The 27,069-nt window shown below is 38.1% G+C and overlaps 1 protein-coding gene across 1 annotated transcript in view; it reads right to left on the reverse strand.

Annotated features, from left to right (window-relative positions):
• Positions 1 to 27,069, reverse strand: part of NKAIN2 (sodium/potassium transporting ATPase interacting 2) — a 280,197-nt gene that overhangs the window by 24,216 nt on the left and 228,912 nt on the right. Inside the window, exon 4 of the mRNA XM_015821631.1 lies at positions 13,315 to 13,375. Within this exon, the coding sequence (XP_015677117.1) occupies positions 13,315 to 13,375 (61 nt within the window). The remainder of the gene's footprint in view (positions 1 to 13,314; positions 13,376 to 27,069) is intronic.

A 27,069-nucleotide genomic window follows, 5' to 3' on the forward strand; every position in this document is an offset into this window, starting at 1 on the left:
GAAATCTGAGTGCAATGTATTTCAGCAAATATTGGGCAGATTCTGCCTACACAACATGGTGGCCACGCCCACTTGGTGGCCACGCCCACTTGGCCACGCCCCTGGCACCCGGCGATGTATAAGTGGTTGGGGGTCACCACAACATGGGGAACTGTATTATGGGGTCACGGCATTAGAAAGGTTGAGAACCACTGCTCTATTTCATCCATAAAATTCAGAGAGAGCACTGAGAAATGTAATTTATATTTTCTCTCTCTGAAATCAAATTTCACTTGAACCAGGATATTTCTAGTATCATTTCCATAATAATGTTCCATTTTACATATGAAGCATTCTAAAACTGTCCCTGAAGGATTTTTAAATTGACTGAATACTTCAAATAAACTGAGAAGAGAAAAAAAGGAGAAGAAAAAAAAAGAGGCAGGCCATGCCCAATCAGTGCCATTTAGAGCCAGCACAAGCAATGAAATAAATCTCTAATGAAATAAGTTGTGAGTGGAGATTGCTATAGACAATTTTATTTGAAGAGAAATATAAGAAGAAAAGTGGTACAAATGGAGGAAAACTCCAGCAGGAAGATTGGTATTCTGAAAAGTTAAAGCAAGTGTGAATCAACAGCAATCATGTCCAGATGTTCCACTTTCAGGTAATTCTTTTCTTATGAACTTGGCTGGACAGGACCTCCTGAATATTTTCTATGAAATTGTTCGTGGATGTAAGCTATGCCTTGGGATACATATGGGATTTGGAGAGAGCTTAGACTGAATCTTACTCACAAGAAATGTTTGCAAAAGCAACGAATAGTCTTTTAAACTTTCAGATTTCAGAGGAAACAGATTGGCTGTTTTGGAAAAGGTTGTCCACCATTACTGCTTTCACCAAGGAACTCTTGGTACATGTTCAAAATGCATTGGAGATCATCCAAGCACAGTTTGAAAGGGCTGCTATTCATCAAGTCAGAGCAGAAATAACATTTTAGATTGGGTAAATTTGGTGAGGTTCCAACAGACGTATTTTCACAATGGCTTCTAATAAAAAGTATGCCTAGCTGAAGATTTGTTATGGTTTTGTTAAATTATAAGATGTGATTATTCTAGCCACACTGTCCATAATATACAATACAATACACTGTGTAGTGTGATGAGGTGTAGTGTGGTATGGCATGGTGTAGTATAGCGTAGTATAATATATAATACAGTATAGTTCAATCTAAGCCAGGGCTCTTCAAACTTGATCCTTTTATGACTTGTGGACTTCAACTCCCAGAATTCCTCAGCCAGCGTGCCTGGCTGAGGAATTCTGGGAGTTGAAGTCCACAAGTCATAAAAGGGCCAAGTTTGAAGAGCCCTGATCTAAGCTTTTATCTAGAGGTCAAGGAGTATATAAGGAATCTCTCTTCATTTTATCATGATAACAATACTGTTGGGCAGTGGTTCTCAATCTTGGCCACTTGAAGATGTGGGACTTCAAATCCAGAATTCCTTGACCGACCATCCACACATTCTCAAGTCACCAAGGCTGAGAGACATTCTTTTAAGGTATGGAGTAATCTGGCTCAGAGCAGTGACTAGCCCAAAGCCCCCAATGAATTTCTGTAGTTGAAGATAGGGTTTTCTTGGAGTTAATATATTAACTGTGGCACCACACAATTATTAAAAATATCAAACTAAACTGCCAAACATCCTATGATTAACAACATCCTATATGCATCTAAATACATTCACATATCGTGGTATTCCCTTTCAGGGTAAGGAATGTTTTGTAAGCTAAAGAAGTAAGCAATAGCAAGCTAAATAAATTCAAGACATGAAACAAAAGAAGAAAACATACTTAAATCTAGTTATTATCTACATAGCAGTTCTCCATATCTTGCAAACCATTCTTTCTTCCATAATGTCCATTCACTACTTCACATATAGTTTTTTAAACTTTGCATTTCTCTGTTTTTATGGATTTCCTCAACTATCAAATCATGATTCTTTCAGTCTTCCTCTTCCTTTCAACCCATTAATTGTTCTCCTTATATTTAATTTATAATTTAATCTTCATTCATTTTCTGAAAGGTACTTTGTTCCTACTGATTATTTACTTTTATATTCAACCTACATTCATTCAACTCCCACTCATTCTTGATCCTATCTCTTCTTGTATTATCACATACACTTTCTGAGTATCCTATTCCTACTGTATTGACCTTACTCATCCAGTTCCCACTTTGATATAAAAAAAATGGGCAGAAAGCATTTAATTTAAATAAATGTTCGTTCCCGTAACTGATGATGTATATCCAACTACTTTCCCCCCATTATTTGCATGTCTTAAATTTCTCCTCCGACCTTCCCATCTTTAGTAACACTCTATGAAGGTCCAAAAATATCTACTTGGTTTGATTTATGAATAACTTATAATAATTCATTTCATTTTCCCTATTGCACACAACTATCTTGGTCTTGAAACATTAATTTTCATATATATAATTCTCATTGTAAGACATAATCTATCTAATATTCATTTAGCCAGACATATGGCACCATTTGTGTTTAACATATATTTATGATCAACATCCTTCTAACATCATAAAAAATGTTCCTAATACATTCATTCATGCATCCATCCATCCATTAAACAACCAAGGGGACATCAAACTTCCTAATTTTATTTCTTGCTCAATGTCAGACCATTTACTAAGCATTTAACTTATTCGCATACATTTTTTTTACTTCTATAACATTTCTGTATGATTTTATTTAGCAGCAAAACAGTGTAAAACATTCCATAATTCAAGCCATTCATTTTATCACATGCTTTAAAAAAATGCATTCATTCATTCACTCCTTCATATAAACATAATTACAGGCAAAGTTTCTAAAACAACAAAACCCAAATTCTTTTAAAGCACTCTGAAGAAGAATGTTTCATGATGCATGTCAAGACATTGAAGGGTCATAGGAAAGCAGATCTCAGAATTGAACTCATGCCGCAAAAAAACAAAACCAAAACAGAAAGAAAAAAAGAAAAAGAAAAAGAAAGAAAAAACAATGAAAGGAAAAACCTTGTAAGAGTTCCCACAAACCATTTTAAAGGACACTCGAAGCAAAACATTCATAATGATAAAGAAATACATACTCTGGTTTGCTCCAGGGAGCCAGTAGGCCAATCTTCCGCCCATCACCGGGTATTCAGCTGTAAATTTTAGCAGGCCAAAACTCAGGTGAGAGTTTGAGAAAATAGAGATGTGATTTTCTTTAATAGGTAATGTATTTTTTTAAAAAATGGTTCACTGGATACTACTTTAGAAGCTTCTAAACAGTATTAGCCTGTTAAGTTGTCAAAATGCTAGTGGATGAAAAGTGTGAGAAATAAAGCAACATGCAGTGGATAGATGCATCAACCCTAATCCAATACATATATTGCTCCTAACCGCTAGACCATAAACTCTAATAATTTCCTTATTTCAAACCATGGTTTGTTTTGGTTAAAATTCTGACTGAACCAGTTCAAGAAATTAGAGTATATGAGGAATAGCAGCAGAATTGAAGGCAGGTTAGGCAGGTTAAAAATGAGTCTTCCAGTTTCTACAATTACTGCTTTCAAGATTATTATTTAAAGATTGGCAAAATATACAATTTTTGTTTTCCCAATGTTGGTTGTGATGTGTATTCTTCCAGGAAGGATTCTAGTGGCTTATCTTATTTGTAGCTGTCAGTTCAACTACACCAGATTCATGTCTAAATATGTGTTTTTAAAAGATGATAATACTCTATATAATAAGATTATGTAACAGATTAAGGGAAAATCAATAAAATGCAGGTGGTGCCAAGCCTTTTATTGTATTATAATTGGGTAGAATATTAAACTGTTATTGTTATTAAACAGTACTGAATATTTATTAAGCAGAATCATAGGACAATGATGTGATACTAAATAGAAACATTACTTCCTTTAAAGCTTTGTCACTACCTGTATTTATATCTTTATATTTATATCACAGGTGTGAAACATGCCATGTCACGTGACATGTTGCAACATATCGTGACTTTTTTCACATTGCTGGAGCTGGGCGCAGCCTCCGCATGATGCAACCGGCCCACAGGCCATCAGTTTGACACCCCTGATCTATATCAACAGTTCCTTGAGGAGGTAGTAACTATTGTTCAGAAATAAAGGGACCAGATAAATGTTGAGGAAAGAGGAGCAGATAAATTAATATATAGGAAACCAATTGACAGCACCACTTTCAGAGTGCAATTCCATTTATTAATTGTTTTCATTACACAATTATTGTCTTAGCAATTTCCTTAACATCAGCTTCATTACTTGGGAAGGCAGCAATCCATAGCCAATTTTCTTTTCATGTTGTACTTGTTCACATGTAAATGCAGACCTTTTGTTCAAAATAGTTGCAATTAATAACTTTAAACAAAAGATATGCAAAATCCTTCCACTCAAAGCCATTTATAATCCACTAAAATGAATTGAAATTCCCATTTTGAGCCTAACCTAATTTTTTTTACTGATAATAGGACTGAATTCCCAAAAGCACTCCATGCATCTTGATAATAACATCCTAATTTTCTTTCCTGGTAAATGTTTTAAATAAGACTTTAGCACCCCAGGAAATTAATCTTTAAATTAATTGCACTTATAAAATGCCACCTCTGCTTTTGTCTTCAGCCTAATTACTTGCTTTAATTTAAACCAGCCTTAGTAGTTGATTTTACTAGCTATCCTTTCAGTTTAGATTACTTGCAGATACAGCTAGCCAATTTCTATCTCTGTATCTGCTTCTGTTTGTGATAACATTATAATGATTTTGTTCTTCCTCTACAAGGCCCAAACTGTTAAACTTCTTATGATACTCCAATCTGGGCTTGATACCATTCAGAGCGTAATGGGAAAACTGTCACTAACTCCATAAACATTTCTGACTTTTTGTTCATTGTTGGGAAGTTTCTTAAACACAGATAATTCACATCATTGTTGTACGCTGTACTGGTGTCATCATCCATAATTAGCTGAATTGTTCACTGCATCTCTGGTAAACAAACAGGACAATACTTTAATGCATAACTGAATAATTCAGTATAGTTTGCTTTTAAATAAAGAAAATGAGCTGAAGGAAACTATGGAAAATGGCTGGAATGGGAGGGTTTAAGCCATAGCTAACTTTCTGAGAAAGGCAGCTTTCCATGTCAACTTTGCATTAAAGACAGTATCTTGAGCCGATTGCCCACATATATCTAGTGCAACATAAGTTCTGCCCTTACAGTTCAAGTCATATAAAACGATGAGCACAAAGGTCTGGGGTTAAGTGCCATTTGTACATACACAATGTCTGAGATTCAGAAGGTTACTATGCCATGCATTGCTATGCCTAGAGGGATAATTTTTCTTCGAACATCATCTCATGCCAAATTACTCATTTCTCTTTCAAAATGTCTGTGTCTGAAGCCACTCCAACAAGGTCTTTCTTTGAGAAGTATTCCCATTCTCAGCCTTTTTTGCCGCCTTGAAATCAGATAGCTGTATCTTAGGCCAAGCTAGGGGCCCCAAGAACTGCCTCTGCCACCGCATTCTGTGCCAGCTGTAGCTTCTGCATACTCTTCAAGGGCAGCCCCATGGTAGAGTGCATTGCAATAATTCAGGCATGAGATGACTGAGTGCGGAGATTTCTGATCCAGGAAAGGTCACAAGTGGCACCCAACATGGAGTTGTGCAAAGGCTCTCCTTGTCGTGACTGTCACCTGCTCTTCAAGAAGGAATTGTGAGTCCAGGAGAACCCCAAGTTGTGACCAGTTCTGTCTATAGTAATGCAGGCCCAGATCTTAAAGCTCCATGCATCCAAAGCCATTTGGTCTTGCCAGGGTTCGGTAGAAGCCTATTATCCCCCCATCTAGACCCCTACTGTCTCCAGGCACCGTGAGAGGGCAGTGATAGCATTACTTGGGTCACCAGGGTGGAGATATAGAGTTGAGTATCATCCATGTACTGACAGATGATTCACCCAGCCATAGATGTTAAAAAGGAGTGGAGAGAGTACTGAGCCCTATGGCATGCCAACAAAGGAGTGGCCGTAGGCTGGATCTCTCACTGTTTATCAACACTGATTGGAACCAACTATGGAGAAAGGGGCCAAACTAGCACAAGACTGCACTGCCCAGCCCTGTACCCTGTAACTGGCCAAAAACATACCAGGGTTGATGGTATCAAGGCCACTGAGAGATCAAGAAGAGCAAGGAAGATTGTATTATCTCTATCCTGCTTTCACCAAAGATCATCAACGAGTGCAACCAATTTATTTCTGTCCCATAAGTAGGCCTGAATCCTGACTGGAAGGGGTCAAGATAATCCATTTTATCCAGGACCCTCTGAAGCTGCCAAGCAACCACCTTTTTACCAAAAGGGAAGGTGGGAAACTGGATAAATATTGTCCAGGTGGGTGGGATTAGGAGGTTTTTTTTATGTGACATCTACAGGTTTTTTCTTCATTTGACATAACCAAGGAGGATGCAAATAAAAAAAAATGGTTGGTATACTTAAGTAAATGTTATTAGATGATGATTGTGTCAGCTACTTGCACTGATTTGAGAATCTGAAATATTTGGTGAAAAGTTATTGTCAATTTCAACAGGTCTTGGTTCAGTGCTTTTATGTATTATTCAACTTCTTAGCAACTGTATTAATTTGAAAGCTCCTAAACACCAAATATGTGCATATTTGGTTCCACACACATATTTATCTTTTGCAATGTTTGATTTCTACTCTTATCTAGCATCAAAACTCATTGTTTCTGGTTTCTTTCATCTGGGGGCTGGCCTAACAGAATTACAGTTGGCTGAACTACTGGAAGATCATGGAGTGAGATGTTTGTCACCATTTTGTACTGTATGCATGGTGATCGATTTTTGTATTGGGACTATGTCTTCATTATCCTATACTCACTGGCACTTTTTATATGCTGGGTGCAAATACGTGTCATTGCTAACACAATTTCTGATTGAAAAAAAATTGTTTTCGGACCAAGATTCTTTCATGATCACAGTATTTCTCTATTTTCTGATAGTGTGTTTCTTCTCTCCCTCTCAGAGTTAACCATACCTTCAAAAAGATGAGTATTTCACAATTGTTTATTTTCAGCTTCTATATTATGTATGATTAAGATTGTTCTGTTAATTGATTTTTCTCACGTTTCTCATTAAAGACTTGCTAAACTTTAAAGAAACCTAACTAGATGAATTGATGCCTGGCTTGGATTTTCAATGCTGTTTACTTTCTGAAGGAACCTTCAGAAGATCAACATAATAGTAAGAACAGTTCAACACTGAAGCCATATCAAGGGAATTGATGGGCTCTCCTTCTCTGCATGTATTCAAGCAGAGAATGGGTACTTATTAGTTGTAAAAGCTTTATCTGGATTCTTGCACTGAGCAGAGAGATTGCCTGGGAATTTAAATGGCAATTTAAGATTTGATGAAATACCAATTGTATGTCAAATTATAATGCTTAATAGAGAAAATTGTAACATTTTTAATCTCCAATAATAAGAATTAAAATGCTCATAACTACTCATAAGCACAAATTGAAAGTGTGGAATATAAAATTCCAGTCTAGCCAGATTGCAAAGTATCCTCAATATACCCCAAAATGACTGTGAGCAACGTCAATCTTTATGAAGCAACAAGTCTTTAGCTGCCTCACTTCCATTAAGGGATACTGGTGTTTATGTATCTATAATATCTTCAGAAAGAAATTACTAATATAAATGAAAATGTACTTGGCCATATAATAAAAATGAATGTAAAAATAATAACATGACATGAGATAACATGGTTAATGCTTTGCGGAAAAGAGTTAAAATAATTTAATCCCACAGAGTTAAATGACGCAAACCATATTAGGATTGCAATTTTAGTATTGTAGCCTGTAGCCTGATTCTGTAAATTTTCTCAGAAGGAAATGCTGCTCTACATATATTTTCAGGGGATGGAAGTTATATACACATTAATCTGGAAGTAAGGCTCACTGAACTTAGTGAAACTTACTTCTAGGACGATGTGCAAAGTCGTGTTAGCTAGGTATTCCTCAAAAAAAAAATAGGTTTATTTATATCAGTGGTTCTCAACCTTTTTAATGCCGCGACCCCCAACCGGTCATAGGTCGAGGACTAAACCGATCGTAAGTCGAGGACTACCCAACCGGTCGTAAGTCGAGGACTTTCCCTGCCCGGGAGTGCCATGCATGCGTGATTCCGCCCCCTGCGCCGGCCGAGGCGTAGCTGGCAAGAGGCAGAGACAGAGCAGGCCGACCACCAGCTGGCCCAGCCCAAGGGAGGTAAGGCACCCGCCGGAAAAGGAAAAAAAGAATGGCGGACAGCCTTGCTTGGCGACCCCCGTGAAATGGTTGATCGACCCTAAATGGGGTTACGACCCATAGGTTGAGAACCGCTGATTTATATAGAGAATAGATATCATCACAACACCGATCATGCTTGCTAACATTAATGTGACATTAATTAGTTTCCTGTGTTGCCCTATAAACAGAATAAGAGAAAGAAATGTGGAAACTAAGTGATATGGACCACAAAAGAAAATATTATACCACAAAAGCTAAATTGTTTAAAAATAATACCCTTTATCTAAATAATCCTATTTGGGAAACAACATTTATCCTAAAATGGAACCAGGAAAAGCTCTTTTAAAATTCTTCAGACAAGCCTCCACCATGTCTTCATCTCCAAATATATTAAAGTTCAAGATGTGGTGATGAAGTCACCAAGTTAAAAAACCGGAGATCATCCTATCTTAGCCACAAAGCCAGCTGGGTGACCTTGGGCCAGCCATTCTCTCTCAGTCCTAAGAAGCAGGCAAGAGTAAATCACTTCCAAAAAAAGTGGTTTGTAATTTTCTTCTGGCCAAGAAAATTGCAAAGACTAGTTCAGACAGTCACCAGGAGTAAAAAAACAACAATCTGCACACAAAAAAAGTAGTCTTTTGCTATTCTTGATAAGGGTTACGGATATTGCAGTACAACAATATGAAGGACATATAGTTGGGAAGAGCTATTTTAGATAACATGACTATATTTTTAAAAAAATTCACTGAGTCTACACCACTCCTTTTTTTTATTAGGGCACAGTACTGCCAAAAGGAAAAGCAGTTTTAGAAACAGAAAGTCTGTTCTTTTCATTTCATGTAACCTACAAATTCCAGCAGGCTGGTGTTTTATTGATGATTGATTATTCTCTAGAGCTTTTTATGAAGTAACTAAATATTTAATGATTTTTTTAAAAAAACCAACAATTGTTGGGGAAGTTGACGTAAAGCTTGTGTTGGAAGAATCAAATTGCACCAGAGTTTAAACTGATTAAATGAATATTTCAAAGTAATAAAATTACTGTGCAATTTTAAGAAAATGTAGCTCTAATAAGAGTTCCAAAAATAACTATAATGTGTGGATAAGATATTCCATCATGAAAGATAAATGTTGACATTTTAGTTGCTTTAAATTGCTACTGTGACAGTATAATACAATTGGTTTATGGTATCAGTGACCGAAAAATAGGGGAAACACAGATTTCCTCCTTGTGTCATAGAGTTTTTTTTCTAAAGAATTTAATTTTTAGGTTTACATTCTATTTTACACCTTAATTCATTTTCCGCATCTACTTTCCCTGCAGAAGTCCTAAAAACTTCCATTAATTGATATTCTTAATGCCTTGACATACTGTATGTAACAACTTTTCCAAGAATTCCAGATTTCACTGAATAGTTCCCAAGAACATTCTGGACAGTTTATCTAAAATAATAAAATGATTATTTTAGTGCCAGAATATTTTAACTATATTGGGGACCTTACTGATTTAGAATATGAATCCGCCTAATTTACAATACCTTCCAAATATAATTTTATTCAGCTGCTACACAGTATGATGCAGAATGTAAAATGATGCTGTATATTATTGGAGACTATAACTAATTTTTGTTTCTTTTTTTCTTAGCTGACTGTGGCTGATACTCAACCTTAAGATACACATAGCTGGCTATTAAGACATCTCTGAAGGCTGAACTAGGAAGTTGTGGAAGGGGAACCACTAAAGGCAGCAACGCAAATCACTTATATATCAAGAAAATACAAAGAGATGTCCATGAAGTCACCAGGTGTCCAACCTAACAGAGATTTTTATCTCTCCTTGCTAATAAAACTTGCTACAGCTGTTCATTTTACAGGGAAATGAAGATATCCTATGCTCCAGGCCTATTTACAACATTCTTAGGGCACCAATGAGGATAGTGAACATGTACCTAAGGAAATCTTTTTCTTGATCATATGGTTTATTGGAATATATCCCTTATGGAGAGTGATAATTAGTATATGCCTAAGGTCTATAAAAACAAAGCATAAAATAAATTCATCTTCTGCTCACACTGGAACATTCTTGGATCATTAAAACATCTTATATTGTACTTATACTGAATAATAAATTCAATAACTCTGGAATATATGTCAATTATGAGAGAAGAAAAAGGGTTGAAGTATTCATGCATCCTGATTCCAGATGTCATGGATTTTCTTTTATGAAAGAAAACTGGGAAATATTTTTGCCAAATAACATGAGATCCAATCCAGCCACAGTTAGAACTTAATTTTCTTCTCCTGGTGATATCTAAGAGACTTCAGAATGCTAAATTATGCACATGGTTACTGAAATATTAAAAAAAAACATTTGTATCTTCAAGGCAGAAGTAGATGTCATGTTCAACACAGACTGGAGCTGAAAAATAGTAGTATCCTGTCAATTCTAACCCTTCTCCATCTCCCAATAGCATTTTAAGTCTATTTATTTGCATTGTGGACATTATTATATTATCCTCAACATAAACTAGCAATAGCAATAGCACCTAGACTTGTGTACTACCCCATTGTGTATTCTCTGGGTGGTTTACAATGTCAGCATATTGCCCCCAACAATCTGAGTCCTCATTTTTACCAATTACAGAAGGATGAAACTGAGTCAACCCTGAACCCCTTCAGGATCGAATTGCTGGCAGTTGGCAGAGTTTGCCTGCAATGCTGCATTCTAACCATTGCGCCACCCAGGACTTCTTAAAAGGATGTTGTAGCATAATTTGAGAAGTACGCTAGCAACTGTAGGTGAACATTTTGGAATGTTCACCTACACTTGCTAGCGTACTTCTCAAACATAGAACTTTTGCTTTCTAGATCTCTTAGACATAATATATATTTCTACCTTCAGAAAGATTTTGTCAGGTTGCCACAGATGTGACAAGAAAACTGCAAGTAAATTGTTAAGAGAAAGTGTACTTCTAATTTATATTTTATGTATGTAGCAATATGTGTTTCTACAATATTTGAACTTGTAATGTTTGTCCATGTCCCTGATGTACAGTGCAAAAGGTAGAATGGAAGTTAAAAATGATGACATAATAAACCCAAGGAATCCAAGGAAGAGGGGTGACTATTAGGATTGTGTACAGCTTTAAAGGGTGATTCCATTCAAAAATCTCCAAGGTTATTCAAGGCACAGAAACAAGGTAGTGTCTTTAAGTGATTTCAGAGAGAGTCAATGGTCTTTCGGGCTTTGCAGAGACTCAAAGGTCGTGGAAGCTTTCCTTCCATATGTGGAGAAAACCAAAGGAACTGGGAGCTGGCTGGTGTGAGAGGCTGGCTGATACAAGTCAGTACCTCATTAGTTTTATTACTTCCACAATCCCTACCTGTCAAAGCATTGGGAAGTGTGTTGCCTTGCTGTTTGTGTCTCTCTCTTCTGACATAATTTCTTTAAGAACATAGTAGGGACGGAGAGCAGGAAGGAAGGAAAGAAAGAAGGGGAGGGAGATTTTCCAATTATTCTGCTGTTCTTCTTTAACAATGTTTTTCTTGTCTTTCCCCAAATCTCTGTTTACCTTTACTTTTATCTTTTTTATCTCTCACTCCACCGAGTCTTGTGTCCTACATCTAAATTGTCATTCTTCAATTCTTTCAGGTTCATCTTTCATTTCCCTTTGATTCTACCTACCCCAACAAATATACAATCCTTCTGCCTCCCTTCTGGTACCTCACTGTCTCTATCTTGCATTGCATTAAGTCTTCATTGCATGAATGAATCTAAGACTGCATAGCCATTGCTGAAAAATTGTAGACAATGCAGACTAAATCTTTATATCATACACCATTGTGACAACACCCTCTTCAGAGCATTATTCATTTAATTAATAAATTTACATGGCCACCCATCTCCTATATATATGTCTTTGGAAGACTAATAATTAAATCAGAGTAAAAATAATAAGAACAAAGAGAATTGAAAAAACAAAACAGGAAAAGCATAGGATAGCAGCAGAGAATACTCATAAACACTCAAACTAATCTTATATTGGGCTCACCCCATACTATCAGGGCCCTGGATTGATGACAAAGTCAGATTTTCAGTGACTTACAAAAGGCTAGCAATTTGTGTAAATTATTGTATAAATAGCCCAGAACATACCATCCTATTCTGAAGAAGAAGAAGAAGAAGAAGAAGAAGAAGAAGAAGAAGAAGAAGAAGAAGAAGAAGAAGAAGAAAGAAAGAAAGAAAGAAAGAAAGAAAGAAAGAAAGAGGAGGAGGAGGAGGAAGAAGAAGAAATAAAGAAAAAAACAGGAAGAATTGTAGGCATTTTTCTGTTTTCACATTAATATCTTATTGAATCTTTTATCAAATTGAATCACAAATCCTGAATTGATTAAATGGAAGCCCCTTGCCTTAGGAACTCAAATCCAAATCAGACCTTGCTATCTCTGAATTCTGAATTGCATCATGATCCACACAGGTGTGTTAAACCAAGAGAAAGCCATATATATTATCCTCTTTTGATAGTAGCAGATTCTCTTCTATTTCATCTCTTTGCCATGAAATTATATCTATCCTTGCCAAATGCCACCACAAATCCCATAGTCAGTTACAAGAGTTTTACATATAGATAAAGCATTAGTAAGGTTGTAGTTATCAGTCATAGTGAGAAACAAAACGAGCTGTGCTAATGAAGAATGTTTGGAGGGAGAGAATTTGTGCAGCTTCATTTCAGAACAAAGTAATTATTTCGTACAGCTGCATTTTACCCTTCTCTCCATTGGCTTCAAACACTTGGGAGCCTTTTTGGAGCTCATATGTTAGGCAAGCTTCTACATCTTAACTTATTCCTATCTTTTATAGCATGACAAAGTATTCAGAATGGCATTAGAGTGGAATGGATGAGCGAGATGGGTGATATAAAAATGATTTCAACTCGCACGTAATAAACCTTTAGTACTTACAGCTGTCCTCTTCTTCGGTGATACATTTCACAACATAACAGGCGTAGATGAATCCTGCCAGCTTAAACAAAATGGGACAATATTAGATGTGCAACAAAATGGTTAGTAGGCTTGGCAGTGGGCTGTTCCTACAAGACAAATGCTATCTTTGCCTCTCTCCCCCCATTTTGTTACGAAAATGGCAAATGCTGTATTTAAAACAATGATACATTTCTAGCAATAATAATCGGCACAGGTAGGTCAATCTGTAATGGTTGTCTGGGTCTACTGCAGTGGTGGATTTTTTTTCTTAATTTATGAACATATTTTTGTCACTCAGAAATAAATAGCAATAGCAATTGTACTTAGACTTATATACAGTGTCGCAGTGTTTTACTGTCCTGTCTAAGCAGTTTACAGAGTCAGAATATTGCCCTAACAATCTGGGTCCTCATTTTTCTGACTTTGGAAGGATGGAAGGCTGAGTCAACCTTGAGGTGGTGAGGATCGAACTGCCAAACTACTGGCAGCCGGCAGTCAGCAGAATTAGCCTGCAATACTGCATTCTAACTACTGCGCCACCACAGCTCTTTTAATATAATAATAAATTGTTATATTATAAATACATAATAAATAAATAGTAATAATAAATAAATAAGTAAATAAATAATAAATTGGCATATAAGAATGCCTGTAGCTGTTTCACTGAAAGCTTGCCACACAAGCAAAAGTCATGGTGTGTTTCTTACAACACTCTTACAAGTTATAAGATAGCCATTCAAATCTAAGGAAAAGAGGTGAATAAAACACTTTTTCGCTCCCTCTCATTTCAACAAACCATCCAGATGTGCATTCCAGAAGAGAAAAAGAAAGTGGCTTTAAAGAGACCTTTGCTTATAAATACAACAAAAATCTAGCACCAATAGAAGAGAATATATATATATAGGTCAGGGTTGAAGTGTGGCATCCTTGATGCTCTCTGAGCTTGACTGTTTGTTTTCAGATGTTTCATTATCTGATTAGGTAACATCTTCAGTGCTCTGCACTGCATCATCAGTGTGTTGAAGATCTTACCTAGACAGGTAATGAAATGTCTGCAAACAATTAACCAAGCACAGAGAGCACCAAGAACTCCACAAAAATTACTCAAACAAGAAGTGAAGGAGATGTTTTCAGATTGCTAGTCTTCTGTTCCACTAGAATTCGCAGCCCACTTTAAATAAATCTATAGGTCTGTTTACCTTAAAGAAATCTATATAATATTCAGAATGCTTCCCTGTGAGACATCTTTTTTTTACACTAGAACTTGCAGAAAGTAGCAGTATTCACCATTCCTGCTTTCAAGCTGGCTGTTAACAGAGCTGTTCAACTCCAGCAGTTCCAAGGCCATAAACTATTTTTTTAAAAATACGAAAATTAAGTAACTGATGTCGTAGTTGTCATTTGTCTAGTGGCCAGCAAAAAATCCCCAGCAAAATCCATGTATTGATATTGTACAAAATGTAAATAAGTGTCCCTTGACATGGCAACTACAAGGTTACCCTGCTCTACTTAGTAAATCTCCAGTGTAGAAGCTGCAGTAATAATCTAGGGCAGTGTTTTTCAAAATTGGCAGCTTCAAGATGTGTGATCTTCAACTTCCAGAATTCCCTCGACAGCATGCTGGGAGTTTACATCCACACATCTTAAAGTGGCCAAATTTGAAAAACACTGATCTAGTGACTTTTCTATAGGAATCCATGGATCTATGCAGTGGTGGGATTCAAATATGTGAACAACTGGTTCTCTGTGTGGATGCCGCTTCTGGAAGTCCATTCTAGGCCTGGGCAACAAAAATTAGCTACTGGTTCTGCCAAAGTGGTGCGAACTGGCTGAATCCCACCACTGGATCTATGGCATTAAACTGAAAGGTTGGGTGGGTGGAGGAATATTATGTATGCAAAGACCAGAAAGTTGACAAATCATGAAGAAGATGCTCAGTCTTGGAACTGTTCTGATTGCATAGTTGCATTTGGCCTGTGGTATGTTTTTTGTATTTGTTTACTTGTTTTTAACGGGCTGTAAGCCGCCCTGAGTCCGCAAGGAGAAGGGCGGGGTAGAAATCTAATAAAATCAAAATCAAATCAAAATCAAATCAAAGGGAAACACAATGGTTAAATGTAATACTATATGGGCAGTATTATGTGAAATTACTCCTATGGACATGCTGAGGTCACCAACAGGATTAGCTAGCCTATTTTTCCATTAGCCTTATAGCTTAAATCATGGAGTTTTTGTTTTCCTGGGCCACACTGAATGAAGAGGAATTGTCTTGGACTGCATATGAAATATATAACATATTTAATATAGATAAATAACAAATTTCCTTTATTTTTTATATATTTATATATTATTTTTATATATTGAATATAATTTTATATATTATGGGACCACATTACTACCTGTCCAGAATTGCATGCAGTCCATGGGCCACGGATTGGAAATGTCTAAAATATTTTTAAAGATTGTATTTTTTTTTTTAAAAAAAAAATCTGCTCCATTATTTCTTATTTGATGATCTAAGAGTGAGATGATTATATTTCTGTGTTAGTTTATCACAGTACACTTGGCAACCAAAGTTATGCCTTTAGCACTTCCCCCCCAAATGATATGTATTAAGTCTGCACTCTTCCTCCAATACTTCATCATTATTGGAACCAGTTTTGGAGTTCTGCTGGAAAGACACAAGAATTTAATGGCACATTTTGGAACTTGGCATTCAGGACAAAGAGAAGAGGAAAGAGCATATGTACAAGGAAAAAATGCAATGTTTTGGAAATTATCCCAGACTTTATTTGCCATTACAGTATTTTCATGTAAATCAGAGTTGGAGAACTATAGCCCCTTCATGACTTGTGGACTTCAATTCCCAGAATTTCCGAGACAGTTAGGAATTCTGGGAGTTGAAGTCCACAAGTCATAAAAAGGCCACCGTTCCCCATCCCTGAAGTAAATGAAAGGAAGGGAGTGATGAGAAAAGCTCGACTATAAAGTTTTGCTTTATATTTATTTATTTAAATTTGTATACCGCCCTATCTCCCTTACGGGACTCAGGGTGGTGAACAGGCGATAATAAAAATCACAATAAATATACTCAAATTTCTATTCTAAAATCAGATTAAATAAAGGCCTGCTCTAAAATACCCCATATAAAACCTTTCCTAAAACATAATTAAGGCTACGCCAGGCCGGCCGCATGAAACAGATGGGTTTTCAGGGCTCGGCGAAAAAGGCGCTGGTCCACAGTTGTACGTAGGTCGGGGGGTAGGTCATTCCAGAGGGCAGGAGCTGCCACAGAGAAGGCTCTCCCCCTGGGGGTCGCCAGCCGGCATATATTATCAAGAAAATGTTGTTCCTCACAACAAAAAAGATTCTACTGATCCTTCTTTCAGTGTTTGGTGTTCACAGAGATCAGAACTCATAGCCTAGGAAGTTATGTGATTTCAGGCACACCTATTTCTTTGTAGTAGAAACAGGTAATATTCATTAAGCTTCCATCATGAGGGGTCCATATTGACAATAGCTCAAAGCACCAGAATCTTGAATGTTCAAATGAACATTAGAAAATCAGGAGGTTGTTTTTTTTAAAACAAAAAACCCTTTAATGCTGAGAAGGTTTCTCAAGAACAAAAAAGGCAAGTATTTTGAGCTTCCCTTAAGATCAAGAAGAATCTTATACCTGCTCTTTTGAAGCTCCACTCATGCATCAGAACGACTAGATTTGGCTGATCATTTTAACAGTGGATGGTAGGAAAAATTATTTCTTCATAGGTCACCAGCTGAGCTCTGCAGAGCAGGAGTTCCCAACCAGCACACAAAGACTCTCTGCTGTGCTTTAGCACAGCTTGTCAAGCAGGCCTCCGAATGGAGCCAATTATAACTGTTCACTGAACCATCTCTTTTATTGCAATTTCCCAGCTGGTGATCAGCCCTAGATGGGTGTTCAGTGGCTGGTCTGCCCAGCTACACACTTTCTGACCTTTGGGCAGCTAGGGAGAAAATGTTTGCATATTTCTGCTCTCTCTTTAAGCTAACCATTGGGAAGAACAGCAAATTAGGGCAGATGCGCAGAGGAAGTAGGTGAAAGAAATCCCTGAGGTAAATTGGTTGAAAAATTTGAGGGATTCTGCTGAATACTTTGAGGAATTATTTTAATTATATTTAACAGAAGTTACAGAACACACTGCATTCTGTAAGAATTTCAACAAAATTGAAATTCAGTACAATTCTTAATTTCTATCTATATAAATATACATACCGGTAGATTAAAAAACGTGATATTATTCAAGAGTTGTTTAAATCGAATTACAATAGTAAAGAACTACAGGAATCAAAAGAATTTCTCATGAAGAAAACATTTTTTTTCTTTTTGATATCCTTCATTCCTGGGATTACACAGACTCATTCATTCTTAAAACTCAGTCCAACCTACTTTCCTTTTATTTCCTGGTAGCTCCCTAGCTAATCTTCTTAGTCTTGGAGGGATCTGTAAATTTAATCTTCTGTTCTGTCATTAAACAATTTGGCTGGTATCAAATGTCTTTTATAGAGTATATATTTAGATGTTTCCAGAAGGTGGTGCTGAAGGATTACTATTCTGCTTCAAGCCTGTTTCATTATTTTGACTCTCAGGGCTCCATTTAATCCCCCATGCTTTTTAACATCTACATGAAAGAGTGGGAGATGTCATTTTGGCATGTGAGCAGAGATGTCATTGATATGCAAATGACATCAGACATACCTTTCCTTTCATCTAACACAGGAGAACTAGTTGGTGTTTTGAACCAGTGCATGGGCAGGATCAAGGATTGCATGAGAGCCAATAAAAAAAAGATTTAATATAGACAACACATAGATACTTTGTGTCTGTGGATGGCTGTCCTGCAATGGTCCCCACTTGCCCTAAAGGAGCAGTTTAAAGAGGCTCCTAGATCCACCACCGTCATTAAAGGCCCAGATAGATTCTGTGGTATGGAGCATTTGTCACCACCATTACTTAAGCTGATTTACCAGCTGCAAACTTATCTGGGCAGAGACAATTTCACAATACTTAATAATTCTTATGATTTGCTGGCTAGATTATTGGAATGCAGTGTATCTGGAGCTGAAGTGGTCCAGAAACTTTAGTTAATTCAAAATAGAGCAGCTAGGTTGCCACTATTTATATATTAAGTCAGTATTTCACTCATTTACGTTGGCTGTAAATCTATATCCACATCCAGTTCGAAGCAATGATTTTGATTTTTAAAGCATTAAATGGCTTAGGACCAGGTTACCTTCTCCCAGTACCTACTTGGACTTTAAGATCTTCTAATGAGGCCTTTCTCCCAGTGCTTCCACCAAAGGAGGTAGCTTGGGACTCTACAGAGGAGAGAGCTTTTTTGTGATGATACTCCATTTATGGAATTTCCTACCTGAGAGACCTGACCGATGCCCAGATTAGAATAAGTTCAGCATCAGATTTCCTGAGATTTTAAATGCCTTCGAACTGTATTTTAATTTGTATTGTTTTAGGTTTTGAATTATCACTTTGCTACTGCTTAATTTGCATAGTGTTTTCATTTTGTATTTTGTTTGATTTTATTGCATATGGTTTTACTGAAATTATATGTTTGGGTGTATTTTACTGTAAACTGCCCAAAGAGTTTAAATAAAAATTTAATAAAATCTTGCCTTACCTAAAGTATGTGCCATTTGAATTTTATGAGCATGCACATAGGTGGAGAAAATATACTAGTTACCCATCTGCTGTCTATGTTAATATTACAAAGGACTGGCATGAAATCAGTTTTGAGGCATGAAATGCAATGGCATGCTTCTGGCAAAGTAGCCCATTTGTCTAATTTAACTTTTACTAAGGTCCTTTAATACCATGCTAATTACGAACATATTTTTCATTATTAAGATGTTTACCAGATGGTGGCCACTGAAGAGGTATATTGGGAAACTCGCCCAAACTGGCAGCAGATGATGTACTTTCAAAAGAAGTAGCTACGCGCTAAGACACAAAGTGCTCTGATACCTTGGAAAATGGTGTCATCTCAAGCCAACGATGGCTCTTTGCAAGGCCTCAAAATGACTGAAAGTGCATAGATGTTAATTCTAAATTTATTTGGTAGAGATGGCTTTCATCTAAATAACTATGAATGACGGTGTGCTGTTTACTCTTATTAAACCTACAAAGGTTAGTGAGGACCTTTCTCTCCATTGGTTTTTTTTTTTAATATTTTTTGGCATCACTTATGGACTCCTCTGGCTCCATTGTTTTGGAGGCTGAAGTAAATATCTTAATGAGCTCTTGGCCTGAGGTTCAAGAGGCAACAGGCTGTTAGTCACCTGAGAGTGATGGGTCTGATTCAGCCCAGTTGGCAGCTGATTCTGATGACCAGAATTTTGAGGGAAAGTGATATTAACTTCTTTCATTAAGCACAGCCAGGAACTGCCTACATAACAGCGGATTTCAGATGTTCACTCTAATTGGAAACTAATTCCTCCTTCTATATTTCTGTGCCTCTAATACCCTGTTCCAAGTAGTGCCTTTTTGCCCTGTGATCAAACATTTGGCTTGATTTTCAGACTGACTCAACCTATGTACTTATCTTGAAGCTGGCTTTCCTGTCTCTAAACATTTTTGACTAATTACAAGGGAAGCAAACTCTTCAAATCTTGCTGCTCTCTAAATAAGTAGCCGGTCTTTGTCTCCGTCTCAAGATTTATAACCTGCTGACAAAATAATAATTATTTATATAGTTCTAGTGCCCTCCTGTGTCTGCTTTCAAACAATTGCTTGTTCCTATTTTAAGATGTAGTTGAAGAATTTCTAATAAAAGTCTTGGTTTTTTTTTTAATCCTGACTCTTCCAATGTTTTGAACCAGTCTTGATTAGGCTGTTAAAAGTTCTTAATTTACTGATTTAAAACAAAGTCAGAAAAAAAATCCATGCTAACTTCAGAAACTTATCACTTGGATTTTCTTTTTCCCCCCAGAATCAGCGGATCATTTAGAACAGGAGTATCCAATCTTTTGGCTTGCTGGAGCTTCACTGAATGAAGAGGGAATGTTTTGGACTGCATATAAATTATATAATATAGTTAATGTATATAAATAACAAACTTCCTTTATTTGAGGGGATCTTGTGGGGCCAGATTACTAGCTGTCCAGGGCCTTGAGCTGGATATGCATGATTTAGAGCAAGGTGGGCAGAATAATAGAGAAGGAAACAAAAATGACAGTTCTCATAATGGAAAGTTGAAAGCTGTACTAAATGGTTTAGCTCAGGGGGTCAAACTCAATTTCATTGAGGGCCACATCAGCATTGTGGTTGCCCTCGGGGGGCCGGGTGGGTATGGCCATTGTTGGCATGGCCTACTGGCTGGGATGGGTGTAGCCTACTGTGTGGGTGTGGCCAGCTCGATGTCGCTTACGTCAGGGGTGCCTCGATGTCGCTTACGTCAGGGACTGGGCAGGACTGGGGTGTATTTGAGGGTCTCAGGTGGAGGGAGGTGGGACTGGGGCAAGCACCAGGGCATGGTCCACTGGAGGAGCCTCACCATCCCACTCGGGCCATGCGGGGGGATGAACGATGGGTGGGCTGCCCGGAGTCCTGGGTAGTGGAGGTCAAGCACCCAGCCCAGTTCTTGAGCTCCTGTGGCACCGGGACCCCACAGCCCAGCCTAGCGCAGCCCCACTTTCCCAAGGGGGTGCCCAGCTGCGCTTTCCTCCTCCTCAAGGCTGCTGCTGCTATGCTCGCTCTCCTTGGCCAGGTTGCTTATGGTTAGAGNGATGGGTGGGCTGCCCGGAGTCCTGGGTAGTGGAGGTCAAGCACCCAGCCCAGTTCTTGAGCTCCTGTGGCACCGGGACCCCACAGCCCAGCCTAGCGCAGCCCCACTTTCCCAAGGGGGTGCCCAGCTGCGCTTTCCTCCTCCTCAAGGCTGCTGCTGCTATGCTCGCTCTCCTTGGCCAGGTTGCTTATGGTTAGAGCAGGAGGGCAAAGTGGGTGGGTCAGAGGGAGGCCCACTCCCTCACCATGCAAGGAGACCCAGCTTTGTAACCAAAGCATCCTTAGCGATAGGATGGGAGACCTCCAGGATAGGCCTGGAGGAGGGAACAAGAGGATGGTGAAAGTGTAGCAGGGCTGCCAGTGGCCAAGTGCTAAGGCAGGACTTCCCTTAGACCCTTCCTCCCTCTCATTCCAATTTCTCTCTGTCCCTCCCTCCCTACCTCCTTCCTTCCTTCTTCCTCCTTCCTTCCTCCATCCCTACCCTCCTTCCTTCCCTGCATCCTTCTTTCTCATTCCCATCTCCTTCCTTCTCTTCCTTCCTGTTTTCCTACCTTTCTCATTCCCATCTCCTTCCTTCCTTCCTGTTTTCCTCCCTCCCTCCTTCCTTGCCTCCCTCTTTTTCATTCCCATCTCCTTCCTTCTCTTCTTTCCTGTTTCCTTCCCTCCCTCCCTCCTTCTCATTCCCATCTCCTTCCTTCCTTCCCTTCCTTTCCGTTTCCCTCCCTTCTTCCTTGCCTCCCTCTTTCTCTTTCTCTTTCTCATTCCCATCTCCTTCCTTCCTCCCTCCCTCCCTCCCTCCCTGCTGCCCGGCAATTGGGACCCAGCCTGTGGGACGAAAGACAGGGAGATGGGAGCGCGTAGTGGCACAAGCTGAGCCACTCTCCACCACGTGGTAGAGCCGGAGAGGGGAACATGGCATTCACGCCGCATGCAGAGCCACAGCCTGGAACTGCTGGTGGCCGGCAATGTGTGAGCCATCCCATCACCCCGAGCTCTGGAGCATGAGGCTGACAGAACTCCATGGCCCGAGCAAGGAGAGGCGAGGCCCAGCAAAGTGGGGCCAGGAGTGGTAAGATGTGGCTTGGCAAAGCAGAAGTGGATGAGAAAAGAGGAGGCCTGGCAAAGCGGGGTGTGGCCGGCAAGGCCAGGAGGGATAGGGCAGGGTGAGGCAAATGAGCTGCAGCTGCTGCTATGCACTGTGCTCACCATTTCCTGTGCGTGTGCCGGGGGGGCGCCCAGCCGGGTTGGGGTGGGCCAGGGTCAAGGCAGTGGGGGCCAGTTCCTTGCCATCTCTGGGACAGTCCCGCAGGCCAAATCTGGGCCTTTCGCAGGCCATCAAAGTGAATTGATGGGCAATCTCTCCTCCCCATCCTAATTTCTTATGTACATGTAAAATTGTCAGGATCTTAAGATTATGTGTATAGCTCCAGAATCACAAACCACAGAACCATGAAAAGAAATGAATACTACATTGGGAGTCATTTGGAAAAATGCTATGGTTTTATTTTCAGATAATATTTTACACAGGAGATCATTTGAACATAGCATAGTATGTCCCAATGGTAAGGTGGCATTTCCCTTTTTTAGAATTGTACCATTTCATTCTACTATAGCTATTTTAATAGGCAGCAGCTAATATCAATTGTCGTTTGCCATTCTATGTATAACAACAATTATTTATTCTTGACCTTTTGGTTCTCAGTATGTTAAACATAGAATTCATGTTTCACTAGAGGGTCAAATTCCACAATGCATCATCTACATGCAATTTTAGTTCATATTTTTCTCCCAACAGCAGCAGTTAGGGTTTCAATTAGAGTTGGAACATAATGCTTTTCAAAATTCTTCCTTGCTTCTTGGTGTTTTCCTGCTGAAAATTCTTCTACAAATTATAAGACAGGGAGGGGCTACTGTATGGGTACAAATTTGAAATTCTCTGTTCCCAGGTCCTCTCCCCATAGCTGTTTTTTGAAATTATACATACAATATACAAACACAACTAACCACAGAATTCCCCTGTATTATCAAATTTGATCCTGGAATTATCTTAATGCCCAGGACTAAGGACTAAGATAAGCAGGCAGGCTTGCTGAATAAAACAACAGGAAAACAATGTTATTTTTCATGAGGAAATTAGTATTTCAGAGATTAGTTCCCAGGTGAAAAGTTGCAAGCAGATTTGCTTTTTGTTTTCAGATAGCATCTTTTATATACACAGGTAACATTGTTAAGTAAGACAAGGAGAGGGATAAAGATAGAACTTTGTTACAGTTTTTGTCATTGTAACATAGACTCTCTGCCATTTTCTACTATTATTTTTACATGGCTTAAAGGTGGATGATTTTGCTCTACATATGGGATTCTCTTTCTCACCATATTAATCACTGAATCAAATAGTTCAGGATTTCTAAAGGAGATATAAAAACACAGAAAAATGTCCTTATTCAAAGATTTCTCCCTTACTGTAAAAATATCAAAACTGAATAAATTATGAACCCCCTCCCCCTTGGTACATCATAGGAAACATATCAAAACTAAAACCCTACAATTTAACTGATTTTTATTAACTATAGTTAATGACTGACATCAGTGTTTCATTTTATTGTGATTCAACTCCATGGATGTTGCTTCATAGCCAAATACAACATGGTTTTATCACAACTATGACTTACTACCTCAGCGAAAAAGATGCAATGAAGGCACTAAATAGATGGGAATGCTTTCCTTCTTCAAACCATTTTCATAAGGGAAAATGGACTTTTGCGGAACATTGAATACATTTGTCCAATATCATTAATATAATATGTAAATTAATTCTTACATAAATCTCTACATCTCCAGGATTTGTTTCCATTGTCTCTTTTAATATTACCTTACGCAAACTCTTTCTCTGTAATAAGTAGATCAAATGTAGCAACAAGCACTCAGTTGCCTTTCCTAGATGAGGTGATGAAGGATGGTTTGAAATCAGGCAGCACAAAGTGGCTTTGTCATGGTTCCGACAGATAAAACTCTTCAAAGAACTTCGAGGCATTGTTTACCTTAAAGAATCTTTATTCGAGTAGCATAGCATCGGCACATACATAGGCAAAGCCAAAATCTGAATTCCCCTCCCCTGAGCACATAGTATCAAAGCACAATTCCCTCCTCTAATTAACAGTCATAAATCACATTCTCCAATTAGTTTGAAATGCCGTCTTTCCCTCCAGCTCTTCAACCTGCCATTTCTTATCATCTCTTATTTCAAAAAACCTTGGTTCTCACCCTAGTTACAGTATTGTTATGTCTAACTAAACTCCCATGCACATTCCTCCCCCCCCAGTATCATCTAATTCTAACTCTAATTCTAAGAGTAAAACATAAGAAGGTAAATGGCTGCATCTCCATATGTTGTCAAAGCAAGAACATCCGATGTTAGCAGCATTGACAGGCTTTGTTTGTCTGATGCATGGCCTGGTCATTCCCTCCCAGATCTTTAAAGCTGTCTTAGCCTCTGTACAAAAAAGAAAGGTTGACATCTTCTTCTCTATTTCTTGCATTTTCTTTCTTTCTTTCTTGCATTTTTTTTCTTTCTTGCATTTTACTTCCTTCCTTCCTTCTTTCTCCTTCCTTCCTTCCTCCCTTCCTTCCTTCCTTCCTTCCTCCCTTCCTTCCTTTTTTTCTTTCTATTCATCCCTCTCCTGAGATTGGTGACATGATTGGGGTTAACCTCACTGCAGATAGATTGGGAGAAGTACTTACTCAGATCCTCCCTAGAGATCCTCTATTTTTGCAAGATCTCTCTGTGGGATTGCCTTCTATGTCTTAGAAGGCAAGAGAATCAACTCATTCCACAGTAAGTTATTTACATATGATAGGAGAATTTAATGGAGGAGTTACTTTAATTCAAACAAGTCCAGGACTGTTTAGGCCTAAACAGAACCCCTCTGGATTAGTTGTGTGAATTACTACTTTGATTTTAAAAGTTTGCTTAGTAGGACTGGCATATATCAGGCATCTATTCTCTTTTCCCTGAAAATGAGTATTTCAGTAGAGTCATGTAGACCTTCAAATGAATTTGAACATGATATCGTAAGTTTTGAGGTACCTTTCAGAATTTAATGAAAAAAATGGCACCATTAGAAAGGAGATAATGAACCTTTGGGAGATGGTGGAGTGAAAGACCCTAGCTTTTCCTTACAGAATCACCCTCAAGGTAGAAACGCTGCCATGGAAACATTTCTTATTTGGAGAGATTTTCTGAAACCTCTTTTCCTCTTTTAGACACTGTAATCATTAGAAGCAATGGAGTAGAGCATTCTGCCAAGATTTAATCTATATCTTCCCAACTTTAAGAGTATCCAGATTTATTGAAAGAAAGGCTTGGTTAGTTATGTCTGGGGTAGAGAAGTGGAACACGTAATTCTATTCAGATGCACCAAACAATTTCTCTTCCTCTCTGTTCCTCACCCACGCCCAATATCCTTCTCCTTCATACTCCCTTGTGTATCCTGGATTGAAACGAAGAACCTAGTATAGGAAACACCTATCCTTAGATTTGGGGTTGTCAATGTGGCAGGCCATGGCATGTAAATTTCCTCACCTAATTTAATCATTGCAATGATACTGCCTAGTTTGCAAGACCCTGATATAATTTATATACCATAAAGCTTATTTTTGTAAGTAGAAAGCTTGTTTTTTTCCCCCAAGCATTTTTTATACAGCAGGTTCAGCCACCCAAAAAGAAAAAGAAAGAAAAAACCAGAAAAAAAGAAGAGGAAGAAGCAGAGAAAGAATGAAAGAAAGACCTCTGCTCCCAGTTAGGAGAGTTGAGGAAAGCTACAAACTGGAAGAGCTGTGCAAAATCAGAGCAGGGAAGGATAGTCATGAGAAAGCTGCACAGAGTTTGGACAGGCTGCAAATGCCATTGCAGGAAAATTGGGAAGGAGCTGTAAGATCTGTATAGATTGTTGGTAGGAAGAGCAGAGAAAAGCACCTTTATTTGTAGTACAGTAGTACCTTGGTATTCAACTGCTTTGAAACGCATCAAATTTTGTGCTCAACGCATTTTGATGCAAAATTTTTGTCCCTGTACTCATCATTTGTTTGGTACTCAACACACAAGCTAGAACTTGTCGGTGTCATCTGTCTTGTGACTCTCTATATTATTGCTTATGGGAAAAATGTGTTTGTTACTCATTATTTTTGGTACTCATGCCTTTTGGAACCAATTAATGATGAGTATCAAGGTACTCCTGTGTACCATAATGATTTTTTATGTTGCCTGCTCAGTCCTATAGAGATTAGAGCAGTTCTACACCTTTTGGTATTGAAGAAGGCCATTAAACCTTGGTGTTCCAGGAAACCTTTGGAGACTGAAGAGGATATGTTCACCTGCAGTTCAAGATTGCTTATAGTGGCAGCATTTTCTCAGTGCAACAGATTTCACAGTTATTAGGCATGGCTGTATGGATTTTTTTTTAAAAAAAAACCTTGTTATGAATAGGGAACCTATTTTGTTAGAATTGAAACAGATTGTAATTGTAATTTGTAATTTAAGCAATTTATAAACTGGAATGGGAGAAAAGAAGAAAAATAGCAATAGTTAAATGCGCTGAAAATAAAGCTGTAGGATTTTCAAGTTGCACTTAGGATATAAATTGTGTGCAATTGAGAATTGCTTCAACTTTAGAAAGTATCAAATTCCTATGCATGAATCAAACAACATCCAGCTCTAGTTCTCTTGGATTCTCTTCCATACAATTCTACCTTGGTGAACAGAACAAGTAGCAAAGGCAGCAATTGCAGACTGAAATTCTGTGTTTGCAGGATCACTGTCACAATTACTGTACAAATAATTAAAAAATGATGAAAATCTGAAAGATAGTTATATTGATAGATAAGGATAAGTAGACAAATAATAGATATATAGACAGACAGAATGTTAACAGTTTTCTTGAATATAGATGTCAGTATAC

The sequence above is a fragment of the Protobothrops mucrosquamatus genome, unplaced genomic scaffold (assembly GCF_001527695.2).
Source record: "Protobothrops mucrosquamatus isolate PMUCROS unplaced genomic scaffold, P.Mucros_1.0 scaffold1368, whole genome shotgun sequence".
Lineage (NCBI taxonomy): Eukaryota > Metazoa > Chordata > Lepidosauria > Squamata > Viperidae > Protobothrops > Protobothrops mucrosquamatus.